This window comes from Ursus maritimus, unplaced genomic scaffold, assembly GCF_017311325.1.
Source record: "Ursus maritimus isolate PB19 unplaced genomic scaffold, ASM1731132v1 scaffold_11, whole genome shotgun sequence".
In the NCBI taxonomy this organism is placed as follows: Eukaryota; Metazoa; Chordata; class Mammalia; order Carnivora; family Ursidae; genus Ursus; species Ursus maritimus.
In genome coordinates, this window is record NW_024423453.1 from 37,112 (window position 1) to 51,213 (window position 14,102).

At 42.7% G+C, this 14,102-nt stretch overlaps 1 protein-coding gene across 5 annotated transcripts in view; it reads right to left on the reverse strand.

The window, feature by feature from the left end:
* Window positions 1-12,684, reverse strand: part of LOC103661822 (3-hydroxybutyrate dehydrogenase type 2-like) — a 32,175-nt gene extending 19,491 nt beyond the window's left edge. For 3 of the 5 annotated variants that reach the window (XM_040626199.1, XM_040626202.1, XM_040626201.1), the window contains exons 1-6: window positions 12,382-12,683; window positions 11,613-11,703; window positions 10,909-11,035; window positions 9,937-10,015; window positions 8,113-8,209; window positions 6,457-6,565 (exon numbers count right to left, since the gene is read on the reverse strand). In XM_040626199.1, the coding sequence (XP_040482133.1) occupies window positions 6,457-6,565; window positions 8,113-8,209; window positions 9,937-10,015; window positions 10,909-11,035; window positions 11,613-11,650 (450 nt within the window). In that variant the 5' untranslated portion in view covers window positions 11,651-11,703; window positions 12,382-12,683. Of the gene's footprint in view, window positions 1-6,456; window positions 6,566-8,112; window positions 8,210-9,936; window positions 10,016-10,908; window positions 11,036-11,612; window positions 11,704-12,381 lie in introns of all 5 variants that reach the window. The other 2 variants (XM_040626200.1, XM_040626198.1) reach the window with 1 other exon arrangement.
* Window positions 12,685-14,102: the final 1,418 nt, after the last annotated feature.

Sequence of the window (14,102 nt, forward strand, 5' to 3'; positions counted from 1 at the left end):
TCAGAAAGAACGAGTTCTCAACATTTGCTGCAACATGGACGGCACTGCAGGAGATAAGGCTAAGTGAAATAAGTCAAGCAAAGAAAGACAATTATCATATGATTTCTCTCATCTATGGAACATAAGAACTAGGAAGATCAGTAGGGGAAGAAAGGGATAAAGAAGGGGGGTAATCAGAAGGAGGAATGAAGCATGAGAGACTATGGACTCTGGGAAACAAACTGAGGGCTTTAGGGGGGAGGGGGTGGAGGAATGGGATAGGCTGGTGATGGGTGGTAAGGAGAGCATGTATTGCATGGGTGCACTGGGTGTTATACACAACTAATGAATCATGGAACTTTACATCAAAAACCAGGGATGTACTGTATGGTGACTAACATAATACAAAATATTATTATAAGTAAAAAAATATATGAATTTTGGGAGGACACATCATACCATCCACCACAACCACTAATTCAAAAAATATTAACCTACATTTTTTTCTAATAGTGTTTTATTTTTATGTCTGTGATCCACTGTGAATTAATTTTTGTTTACGGCTTGAAGTAGGAGTGAAGATTCATTTCTTTCCATATGGACATACAATTGTTCCGGTACCATCTGTAAATAAAACTTCGCATTCCCTCTTTTAATTGCTTTGATGTCTTGAAAAAATCAGATTACTATATAAATATGTATCTATTTCTGGACTATGTTCTGTTCTTTTTATTTGTCTATACTTATGCCAAAATTTCACCATCTTGATCACTGTATTTTTATAAAAGTCTAGAGTCAGGTAGAACTGTTCTCTTTCAAGATTATTTTAACTACTCTAGATTCTTTCCTTTTTCATATAAATTTCAAAATAAGTTTGTCAATTCCTATGACATAAAACCCTCCTGAGATGAAAATTAAGATTTTATTCCATAGATTAATTCAGGGAGAATTGACATTTAACAATATTGAGTCTTCCAATCCACAAACATGGTATTTCTCTCCATTTACTTAGGTCTGCTTTAATTTCTCTCAGTACTATCTTATTGTTTTCTGTGTAGAGGTTCTCCTCATTTTTTCATTAAATTTGCTTCTAAATATTTTATTTTTTGACAATATTATAAATGGAATCTTCAATTTTCACTTACAGTTGTTTATTGCAAATATTTATAAATGAAATAAATTTGTACAGACTTGGAAAAAAAAAAGACTGTATACGTAAACCCACAGCCAATATCATCCTTAATGGGGAAAAATTGAGAGCTTTTCCCCTAAGGTCAGGAAGACAAGAATGTCCACTTTTACCACTTTTATTCAACATAGTACTGGAAATCCTAGCTACGGCAATCAGACAACAAAAAGAAAGAAAAGACATTCAAATTGGCAAGGAAGAAGTAAAACTTTCACTATTTGCAAATGTCATGATACTATAAAAAACCTGTAAAACTCCACCCAAAACTGCTAGAACTGAAAAACAAATTCAGTAAAGTCTCAGGATACAAAATCAATGTACAGAAATCTGTTTCATTTCTACATACCAATAATGAAACAGCAGAAAGAGAAATTAAGCAAACAATCCCATTTACAGTTGTACCAAAGTAATAAGATACTTAAGAATAAAGCTAACCAAAAAGGTAAAAGGCCTGTATTCTGAAACCTATAAAACACCGATGAAGGAAACTGAAGATGACACAAAGAGATGGGTTTTTCCATTTCATGCTCATGGATTGGAAGAAAAAATATTGTTAAAATATCTATACAACAATGACAGTCTACACATTTAATGTAATCACTATCAAATTACCAAAAGCAATTTTCGCAGAACCATAAAAACAACCCTAAAATATATATGGAACCACAAAAGACCCCAAATAGCCAAAGCAGTCTGCGAAAAGAACAGCAAAGCTGGAGGCATCACCATTCCAGACTTCAAGTTATATTACAAATCTGTAGTGATCAAAACAGTATGATACTAGCACAAAAATAGACACATAGATCAATAGAACAGAATAGAAATCCAGAAATAAACCCACAAATATATGGTCAATTCATCGTCTACATAGCAGGAAAGAATATGTAATGGGAAAAAGACAGCCTGTTCAACAAAAGTGTTGTGAAAACTGGACAGCTACATGCAAAAGAATAGAATTGGACTACTTACTTACACCATATACAAAAATAAATTCAAAATGGATTAAAGAGCTAAATATGAGACCTGAAACCATAAAAATCCTAGAAGAGAACACACATAGTAATTTCTTTGACATTGGCTATAGCAACTTCTTTCTAGATATGTCTCCTGAAGCAAGGGAAATAAAAGCCAAAATAAACAAAATAACACGGTACATAATAGGTGGTCCATACACTGTGATGAATCAAAATCTCTTGAGGTGCTAGTTTCTTAATTAATTAATTTAGAGAGAGCGTGAGTGGGCAGAGGCAGAGAATCTTTTTTTTTTTTTAAAGATTTTATTTATTTATTTGACAGAGATAGAGACAGCCAGCGAGAGAGGGAACACAAGCAGGGGGAGTGGGAAAGGAAGAAGCAGGCTCATAGCGGAGGAACCTGACATGGGGATCAATCCCACAACGCCGGGATCACGCCCTGAGCCGAAGGCAGACGCTTAACCGCTGTGCCACCCAGGCGCCCCCAGAGGCAGAGAATCTTAAGCAGACTCCCTGCTGAGCGCAGAGCCCTACATAGAACTTGATCCCACAACCCTGAGATCATGACCCGAGCTGAAATCAAGAGTCAGACGTTTAACTGACTGCACCACCCAGGCGCCCTGAGATGCTGGTTTAAAGTGCAGATTGCTGGGCCCTGCCCCAGACCTAAAGGAATAATGCAATGAATGAAAAAGTTGCTATGAATTAAGAATGTTTTCAGATGAACTTACACTTAAGTATAACACGTATGTGTGTTTTCCAGGGCATGTAGGTCCAGGGGCATGGGGACCCGTGAATGCTCAGGGGAAAGAAGCAACAGCTGGACAGCATTCCTGCCCGATGGGCACTACCTTCTCATTGAAATCAGAGGCTCGGGGGATGACCACAAAGAAGGAGGGGACAGTGCACACGGAGAGTGGTAAAGAGTTAAAACAACTGCTGAGAGGAAGTGGAAGACCACCATCAGAGAACAGAGGAAGGAAAAGCAGGACATGCTGTGCCATGAAAGTCAAGTAAAAAGTTTCCAGAAAGGAAGTGTCTCAACAGTCAGTGTAGAGAGAGAAGTCACTTCTGCTGGGGTGAGTTGCTCTAGCAGCTTTCAGACAGAGAGGTGCAGGAATGGCGGTGAGTGACTTCCAGGGATGAGGCCGCCAAGATGATAGGTCTCCCTATAGAATTCCCCTCCTTTCTGTTTTGATACTTAGTTACTATCTGCACCCAAGAGCAGAGAGTCTAAAACAACCTAAGGCATTGTGTTGGATGGATTAAAGGGTGCAAGGGGAGGCTGAGGCGACCCAACCAAGTCAAGGACAGCAGCAGGGGTGAAAATATTGAACCCAACTTGTTTGTCTATGCGATAAAGAGGACCGTAATGAAATGGGTCCTCGTGAAAAAGACCAGGAAACTTAGTCAAGGCTTGAAAACAAAGCCTTAACATTTTTCCTTCCTATCTAACTTTGCAAATAACCCATTTTTACTTATTTTTTCCATTTTTATTGAGCTATCATTGTCACATGTAACCCATTTTTAATACCCATAGAATACATTTACCCCAACTGAATGTATAAAGATGAACTAGGAAGTAAGCGCAGTCTCTGATCTTCTGAAACGCAGCAATTCCGCAGACAAAACTTTAGAATATAGTCACCTCGGAGATGCTAGTGCTGCCCCCTAACACTCGTGCCGTGCATTCAACCAGGTCTGTCTGCTGGTTCTAGAGCCCCGTCCTCGCCTCCCTCCACGCGGTCTCCTCAACGCCAGCTCAGTGCCTGCTGGTAGAGTGTGCAGGCTCTGCCTGGCTCGCCATGCAACAGGCCTCTCTGGCAAATACGACTTCGCGAGTATAAAGTGAAGTGCCTCGTACATAGTGTTCCTCTGTAGGGTCCCAGAAACTCAGGCAGAGGCTGGAAAGAGCTCTGAAAATTCCCTCGGGCTGTATATCTAGTTAGTCCTACCCTTACCCAGCTCTTCTGTCCCCACTGAGCTCAGCTCCTAAATTGGCAGACCTCGGTTTCTTGGGTCTTTGGTGATTCCATGTTTGACCTCTATCTGGACTGACAACCTAGACTGATTTATTCATTCAACAAATACTTGCCAAAGCACCTGTATGTGCTAGAGAATCTTCGAAGGTACAGCAAAGGGGGGAAACCTCCACATAGCCGAGACTTCCCTGACTTTGGATTTTGCACTGACCTCTTCTTACAGTATCTTCAGCTTGTTCTTTGCCTTTTGTCTCATATTCCAGTTTTGGAATGGTTTTCAGTATGTCTACCCATGAACAAAAATTTCCAAAAGTGTTTCTGTGTTCTGACCACCTGACTTTTCAGATCTGCCTGGACTCCAAATCCTGGCTTCCCCTGGAAAATTCTAAAATGGAAATGTGCATCATAATTAATGAACCCAGAGGATCCCAGACAATTAGGGCTGGAAGGGATTGTGTAATTTCTCACCTTTGTTTTAAATAGAGTAGAGTGCAAGTGCCATCTTCCATGGTACATGGTGAAGGAGGGGCAGAGTTCAGGCTGTGATGCCACAGTCCGAAAGCTGGGGTCCGGTTGGTTACTGTCACTTTCATAAGCGGCATCGACTCCTTCTGACTGCCCATCCCAGTCATTAATATCGCTCGGGATTTTTTACAAATGGGTGTTACTGGCTCATGTGGATTGTTGTTAAGATGCTTTAAATCATAGGTAAACTCTCTAATTTGCAAATTAGTGTTCGATATTTCAAAAGTTAATACTTACTGACAAGTTTAAATTTCAGCTGCACTGGACCATACCCCACCCCTGCTGCCTTCACTCATATTTGTAAAGCATTCCAGACATGAAGTAGGCTGGTTATGCATGTGTGATAGCTTACCCGCTGTGACCTAAGCTTTCCCCTTTTACCATAGCCTCTGCTTCTCTCCCATATCCTAGGATCAGTCTTTAAAAAATAATCCAAGTTCCAAATAACATAGATTCTCATGAACTCCAAATAAGCAGGAAAAAATGTGATTTATATTTAAAAAATTTGCTAGTTCAACATCCCATGGACCCACTGAGAGATCCTTTGTTGGTGCTAAACAAGCAGATTAAAACAAATTCCTTTGTTTCTAAGTTAGTTTTTCCTAATCTTCCTTTTAATGTTCATCTGGATCCTTCCTGACATTAGATTGAATGTTCAGAGCAAAGCATCAGCCCTGCCTTGCCATTAAAAAGCTCTTCTCTGTGCTGGATTGGCAGCATTCGGATTGTCTGTCATCTAATCCAGCTGGGATGGAAGAGAAGAATGGCTCCTCCGGATTTCACTAGGGTTCAGCTGTCAACCTTGGCCTGAGCTGGTTCTGTACTCAGTCAACCCCTTTCATTGTCTGAGCTTGTGCTGTCTGCTTACTATTGGCTTGTAAGTTCATTTGAACTCAATGTTTTTCATGTTTACACTCCCCTCCCCCCAGAACACCTAGTGTGCACTTTATATCAAAAGGCATTTAAAGCTTGTTTGTAAAATAAAATGAAAAACATTGATGAGGTGTGTGAAAGCTGTGGAATTCAAGGCTAGCAGACTCAGGAGGAGTGCTCTCTCTTTAGCATACACTGTCTCTCACCTCCCTGGCACCTCTGTGGCTCAGCTGAACACAGGGAGGATACTCAGGGAACAGAAAAGTAATGGCGGTACGTCCATCTTGACAGCACGTGCCTAGACACTGAAATTCAAGAAGGGGCCCAACTTCCAGGGTTCAGATCCTGCTCTAACCACCTGCTAGTTATGTGGCCTTGGGCAGGTTATTTCACCTCCCAGTTTTACCCTCTGTATGGTGGATGTGATAAACATCACATTCTTCTGGCCCTGCATGCCTCCTTGCTGTCCTTTTCTCTGGGACCCTCATCCTTAGATACCGGAATGGTAAGCTCCCTGCTTTCACTTGGAGCTCCATGAAAATTCCAGCTTCTCAGTGAGGCCCTCCTGGACTTTACTGATGTCCCAGTTTCTTTGTCTTCATAGTACTTCTAATCACTCCCCAAGTTATATGTCTCATTACCCATTATCTTGTCTCACTCCTCAAAAATGGGATCTCTCTTATAGAAGGGACTTTGTTTAGTGTTCTGTGTCTTCTGCACCTAGAATGGAGACCTGCAAATAGAAAGTGCTTCATATTTCTTGACTATTTCTTAACTGGAAGGTTAAATGAGTTAATTTATATTAAATGCCTTGATATAAATGTTCAGCACAGGTGAGTCATTATGTTAGCTACCGTCACTCTTCGGCACACGTGAGGACCCTTTTTGGATGCCCGGTGTGGAGACCTACTTATCCAGTGGAGGTGGTCCTTACTTTAGGAAGAAATGCCTTGATCATCAAGTACATGCTGCGGACGTTGAGATTCATGGAGAAGTTCCAGTCTTTCTCCTCGCAGTCCAGGATGGTTCCGTGATGGACAAAACTGGAAGAGCGAATGATCAGTGGGAAAAATGATCATTCAAGATCTGTATTCCATTTCCTTACCATTTTTTATTGTCATACATTGACTTAGACCACTGACCCTTTCCTTACAAAGATCTTAACAATTTGTAATACTAGTAAATGTTAAAATGTAAGCTAAATAAATTTATTTGAAAACAACATCCCTCTTTTAAAAGAGAAAGGTAAAGGTTTGGGGCGACAGCCACTGCGCAGGACACAGCACAAACACGTGAGGCTCGGATGCCCGCCCTCACTCCCATTGCAGGAGCAACAGTGCCCTCTAGTGGCACAGAGTTCGTGTTTCCAAAGGGAAATAACGTCAAAGAGCAAGGAAACCAGTACTTCACATCTCAGGGCAGCAAAGTGGTGTCGCTGTCATGCAGGTCTATGCATGTGAGTACTGTGAGTATTACTATGTGAGCAAAGGAAGCACAACAAAAGAAAACTCTTCAAGCAACCTTCACTCCTTGTTAAGTCACACTCGTAAGTAAGCTGCTCGCCCTTCATGTGGCAGGAAGGACCACATGCTCTACGCTGATGTTCAAAAACTGATCTTCCTAACTGATTTTTTTTTTTTTTTTTTGGTCATGGCTCTCAGTATATTCTCATATAAGGGAGGAGCAGTTTATAAAATAGCTTGTCATAAATCGTTGCTTTAATTTACTTTCCACACAACGTAACATACGACAAACTATAGACGGACTTTGTGTGTCTGCTGGGACATGAGTAGGAAGAAGAACAAACAGGTACTAGAAGGCTCTGGAATTTCTCTATCAGTGCAGCAGTACAAGTATAATGCTACATAGGAAAGTGGAGTGTCACGCACTTCCTGTGTAAACGCCCGTTTGCTCACCTCCCCTGCTACACCTGCGCAGGGAAAGCGCCAGCCCTGCCTGTCCTCTGCGTGGCTGCTCCACTTCCAGCCTCTCCTCATGCGCACGTGGTCTGGCTGTTCCGTACCCACCCTCACAAGGTCAGTTAAGCCATTCTCTTGGCGCTCTGTGCAGAAGTGCAACACGGAAACTCCTTTTGCTGGGTGGGGCTCACGGTCCCAGTAAGAAACCCTGAGCTTGGGAGGGGTAGAGGACAGGGTAGAATGTTGTGCCAAAGAACTGGGAATACCTGCATTTCAACAGGCCGAGTACTTGGTTTCTGGTAAATAGACTTTGTTTGAAAGATGTCTACTGGAAAATGGTTTTTCATTTTATTTTATAAGTCTTAGTGGGGCATCCATACCAGTCCGTTGGTGTGAGCCGTTACCAGCCTTAAGAAGATAAACCGGTTTGGATTAATACCAGCTCTCTTGAGGAGACCATAATTCCCCTTAGGACTCAAGCCCATGTCTACTTCTGTGGCTTTCTCACTTGCTGAATCTTGGAATAAAAATTCTGTCTAAACTCTAGCTGTATTTCCTAAGAAACATATTTTGGTTCATGATGAGTAATTTTGTCTCATTATCAAAAGTTATTAAATAAAAGTCATAGAAAACTTTCTGTAAGGACAGTGAAATTAAAAAGTATGAATTACCCAGCAACATTGAAGAGAACATCAAGTCTCTCAATTTCACTGGCAAACTGGTCAATTTGTTTCTTCTTTGTGACATCAAGGGTCCGAATTTGAATACCTGAGAAATAAAACAAAGGACAGGATTTACCTCTACTCATAAAAAATGTTTAGCCTTGAAGATTTAGCTGTTCTGAAGTGTGAAGATTGTAATATTTGTCCACTTAGGCTTCATAGGATGGTTGGCCATTAGTAGGGTCTTAGGGATCTCAAGAATCTCATTAGTAAAAATCTTAAAGTCCTCCCCATCTCGAGCTCTGTCTCAGCTGCCTCTCAGTAAGCCGGCAGTAATACCTGCAAGTGGGTCCATTCCAGCCCTTCCTCTCCCCAGAGGTTGAATCACTGTGAATTCTGTCTGAGGGGGAAGGGCAGGGGCAGTGGGATAAGAGATTGTTTCTATTTGTGCCCTTTACTTTTATGCCAATTCTTTTATTTACTTGTTGGTCACGGGTACCATCCCTTATTTCTGGACTGAATTGCAAAGAGAAACGAGAGGCCGGAAGAAGAGACGAAAACACTAACCATGAGAGATCTAGCGTGGGGTCTGAGAAAGACACGCTGTACTAGCTACTGAAATAAAACCCAAAAAAACAAAAAAACCCAAAAAACCCTAAACCAACAAATATGCTTTAATGAAAGAAACAGTCATTTTTATGATTTTTAAAAACATATGGTTTATTTTATTCTTCCCTTTTGGATATAGAAAAGAAAGATTATAAATGAAGAAAGGGAAGACTAAAATTGAGTTTCAGAAGAATTTCCTTTGCTTTGTGCTTTTCTAGGAGAGCAGCTCCCCTTCGACTTGTTGAAATGATAACTCAACACGGTCTAATTCTGCCATTAACTAGTTCAGTGAACTGAGTTGTGTTTGATCACAAACCAGTTCTTTTTTGCCAAAACAGTTAACTTTCAAATGAGTTCTATGTCCTGATTTCTTTCTGAGTAATGCCAATGGAAGCCCTCTGATGTTGGAATTAGGTTCGGTGTGGTGCAGTGAGGGGCAGTATGCACCCAAACAAGTTAATCTCCTACAGTTTCTGATCATGACATGTGATTTTAAGGCTGAGCTGTCTCCAATATGGTAGCCACTAGCCACATGTGGCTACTGAGCATTTGAAATGCAGCTAGTCTGAGCCGAAATGTGCTGTAAGTATAAAATACACATGCGTTTCAAAGATTTGGCATAAAAAATGTAAAATATTCCATTAGTAATTTTTTATACTGTGTATGTTAAAATTATAATATTTTAGATATACTGAATTAAGTAAATATATTATCAAAATTAATGTCACCTGTGTCCTTTTACTTTTTAAAGGCAGCCACTAAAAAAGTGACAATTACACATGTGACTCACATCACGTTTCTACTAGACAGTGTTTCCCTCACAGAGAGGCACTCAAGGGGAAAGTCATCTTTAAAAGGTAACCGTAACAGGGGTACTTGACTGGCTCAGCTGGAGAGCTTGCAACTCTTGACCTTGGGATCCTGAGTTCAAGCTCCATGTTGGACTAGAGCTTACTTAAAAACAAAAAGTTAACAACTGTTAAATTTCCACAGGTAATTTTGTAACTGAGTACTGAATCCTTCAACATGTTGCATAAATATTTTAGGTATCCATCTTAAAATGTTGTTTATACATTTAAATATATAGATTTTTGTCTGTAGGTTTGCACAATATAGATTTCCTATCAGAGAATCCGGCTCTAAAGAGAAGGCCAGCGGAATTGAGCAGCTAAGGAATTTTCTTTCAGCACCTGAATCTCAAGTTCACACTGCCGACTTGCTTACCGGGGTACTCTTCCAGTTCCTGAAGTTTGGACTCATTGATATCTGTGGCGATGACTTTGGCACCTTTTCTTGCAAAAGCCTGGGAGACACAATGTATAAGTAAATCCATTGTTTATTTGATTTGATTCCATTCTCATGAGTGGAAAGTCAATTAGCCTTTCCCCCTTTATCTTATTTTCATTGTCTTCCCTAGAAAACAGGTGGAATTTCAAGCTTTCTACTCTCACTTCACCTTTCCCGTGGTTATTATTTTTATCATTAATTAAAACAACATGACATACATTGTGCTTGTCATTTGACTTTGTCCCCTTAAGCATTATCAGATAAAATCATGTTTTTAAAAACTAGGACTCTGTTACTGGCACCTCTCAAAATACTATTCTGTGATGTGATGGCCTGTATTTCATTTCTGAGCAAGTTCTTATTATTTTCCATTTCTTATTATATTCCAAATAATAAGAGGAAATGGGTTATTCCAACACATTTTCTCCTAAGTATATTACTGTTTTCATAAATGTCAAATCATATCCTACTACTATACTTTAAGTGCATTAATTAGCTCAGGTGGGGGGTTATAATGTGCAAGAAGTCGATATAAATTAGAAGGTAAAGGTAACCTGATAGTCTTGTAACTCTAGAGTCCTATACCTGAACTGATGTAATTCCAGAAAACTATGCATTCCTGTAGGGCCCCTGCAGTAAATATAGTGCAGAGAAACTGAGGCAGAGAAGTCAGTCTCTCAGAGTCAGAGGTTATCAAGTAATGTCATATAATAAACATGTGAGGTGTTCATTCCTTCATCTGCCCAGGGTGAGGGATAGCGACTTTTCTTTTTGTAACTTAAGACAACAGAAGCACAAAATTTAAAAAAGGGGAAAAAAAGTAGAGCAGAATTAAACAACCATGGGATTTGTCCACATAATTCAATACCTCAAAAGTTAGTAAGCAAATAACAACAGATAATAACTTACCAAGGCAGCTGCCCGGCCAATCCCCTGAGCAGCAGCTGTCAGGATCAAGTCGACCCATAATGGAACCTGCAGTTTAAGCTGGACACGTGTGTTTAATGGCTTAGCACACGGTCCTGGGCAGTGACATCTAGAACGAATGGTTCAATGTACTCTTTAAGCACTTAATAACAGCATTTCTGTACAAATAGTCCCATCATCTGAATTCTCCAAGAATGCTGACTCTAGATACCTAGCTTAGTATATCAAAAACATTTAGCATAACCCACTGAAGTGGTAACAGATATTGGACTTTAATCCATCATTTGGGTTCTTGAATACGTAGAAAAGACAGCCTCTGATACTGATATAGCAGGGGCTGCAGTCCTTCCCCTCACTACCACCACCATTGTCCCCACCATCCCTATACAAACTGCTGTGGCATTGTAAGTGTCCTTACTAGTGGGGGCTGCTTCTTGATTTCTCTGCTGTAAACTTTTGTTGGGGTTTGCACTATCAATTGTCTATGGCTTTTCCTTGTCACTGTTAAGATTTCATGGTTGGCCTCAGAGAGTCATTGAACAAAGCTGGAAAATCAAATCATGTCCAGTACTCCCATTTTATAGATGAGAACACTTATTTGACTCGCTCCAGGTCACGGACCCAGTTAATGACAGAGCCAGAACTAAGCGCAGGCCTCCTGACCCCTTTGCTATGTGAGATCTCACCCCACAATGCTGCTGATCCTGTCTTGAAGTTGAAGCATGCAGTATTTCAACAGATATCAGCAGTAATTTTCAGAATGGAGGACTGAGAATTCTAGGGAAAATAAGATATGCATAAGATATTTGGTTCTTGGGACGCCTGGATGGCTCAGTGGGTTAGGGTTAAGCGTCTGCCTTTGACTCAGGTCATGATCCCAGGGTCCTGGGATCAAGCCCCACGTAGGGGCTCCCTGCTCAGGGGGAGCCTGCTTCTCCCTCTCTCTCTGCCTGCCGCTCCCCCTGCTTGTGCTCTCTGTGCTCTCTGTCAAATAAATAAATAAAATCTAAAAAAAAAGAAAAAAGATATTTGGTTCTTGGACGGTAGATTGCAGGATGAGAGGAATGGCTAATGATGAGGTTGGGAGTACTTGAGAGTCAAATGATGATCCACTGCCTTTTTCTCACCCCACAGTCCTTAATGGGTTCCTTTGATCTCACAAGTCACACAATGGCTGCTTTGTCCCAAAGCATCACATCCCCATTCCGGGCAAAACAAAACAAAACAAAACAAAACAAAAGGTGTTTGGGGGGTGGTGGTGGGAAATAAAAGCATAAGCCTTCCAGAGTGTCCTCACTTTCTATTTAAGAAGGACGCCCTCCTCGGAAATTCCAACCTTCATTTCGCAGGCCAGCTCTAGCCACAGAAGCTAGGAATTTGAGAGTTTTGTTTTCCAGCCTCTATAAAGAGAAAAGCTGGGAGCCCACTTAAATGGTAGCCACCCTGCTCAGTTACCTGCCTGATAAGGTACCGGTGGCTAGCTGGTATTGCCTGGAGAACTCCCAGGATCTAGTCCTTTCTTTTTGAGCCTCTGTTCTTCCCGGCCGACCTTGGCTCTTTGCCGTCACCAAGCCTCCGCGCTTTATCTAAGCTCGGAATGCTGAGGGCCAGCTTACTCCCGTGGGCAGCAGTGGGCACTGTGGACAGCGTGTGACACAAGCAGGCACGTGTTGTAGAAGGACCACTGCGGAGCCGACCCGAGGGGCGGGCGGCTTCCTTGGGAGAGCGTGTGGGGCCTGAAGAGCCTGCGGTGAAACAGAGGGAGGGGATGGGAGACGGGGCCGGACGACAGCAGCGTTTCAGACGGGGGACTGGGCCTGGTCAGGGTGCGCCACCTCCGGAGGGTTATGCGGGCTGCGTCGGGCTTCGAGCCTCCTCCGGATCGCAGGTCCGAGAGAAGACCGCGGGGGTCTCCGCACGCCCGCTGGCGCCCCCTAGGGTCCGCACGCGGCCGCGCGGGCTGTGCGCGGAGGCCAGGGCGGGAGCGCGCGGACCCCCGTCTGCTGGACCCTCCCGCCGCTGCACGCCCGCCCAGCCCGCGGCCCTAGCTCCCGGCCCCGCGGTGGGTGGGCCTCCCTGGGGGTCCGACGGCCGCTCATTTTCTCCCACACCCGCATCTCCCCTAGTAACGCGCACGCTTCCCTCCGCTCGCAGTTCTGCTTCCCAGAGGGCTGGACGAAACCGGCTCCAGGGAACCCGCTTCCAGCTTCGCTCAAGCTCTCGGACGAAGTCTGCATTCGTTACGCGCCCAGGCGGCCGAGCTTTTACGTGCTTGACCTACTCGATGCCGAGGACTTTCACGGCTTTGTTTTCCCTTTATTCTCACACGAGTGATACATTTTCACCTTAAACACGTAAAGAGCTGAGAGATATACTCATACATGCTTTAGAAAGGAAGCGACTCCAGTATGCCCCCCTCCCCCAGTCCTGGGCATGGTGTATGAGGAAGCTCTTGTTTTGCACCTGTCGCTGCCGGCTTTAGGCTCATGGCACTGAAGGCGGTACCAGTCTCCCCAGGAACCTCTGGCACCCCGACAGGCGTTAGCTGAACCACTGCTGAAGCGCAGAGCAGCCGCTTCGCTCACTCTGGAATCTCTCCCTCGCGGGCCTTGTCTTTCTGGAACCAAATTTTAGGGCCAAAGCCTACTGTTCCCATAAACTACACTATCAGACTAAAATGATTTTATTTGGGCGAATGAGGTGCAAAAGTGACCGGAAATGGTAAAATGAGGCAACTCTCAATAAAACCACATTGAGAAACTTACATATACCAGAGTATCAAACTTGTGAAAAATACACCCTTATCCTGATCTAACTAAGATTAATCTTGAAATAGGTAACTTGCAAAACAAAATCGAAACCTCCCCCTTCCCAGTCTGAAGTGTCATTTAACAAATATTAGGAAATCTTACTTTAGAGCAGCAAGGGCAAGTCCTCTTTCGGATTCCTGGGCAACAAACTTGAGACCTTTGCGCCGAAGCAAGTCAGGCGCTTAATAGTGCATGTCGGGATTTGTAGTTTCCTTCAGTTTCAAGGCGAGGAGGCGCACATTTATGTACTATGTGCGTGTGCTGCCATCTAGTGGACCTCAGGTAGAACGGCTAACTCCAAGGAGAAGGTGAAAAACGAAAAAGCACCTTACAGCTTACTTAGCATATGGAAATCATTCCCTTCGC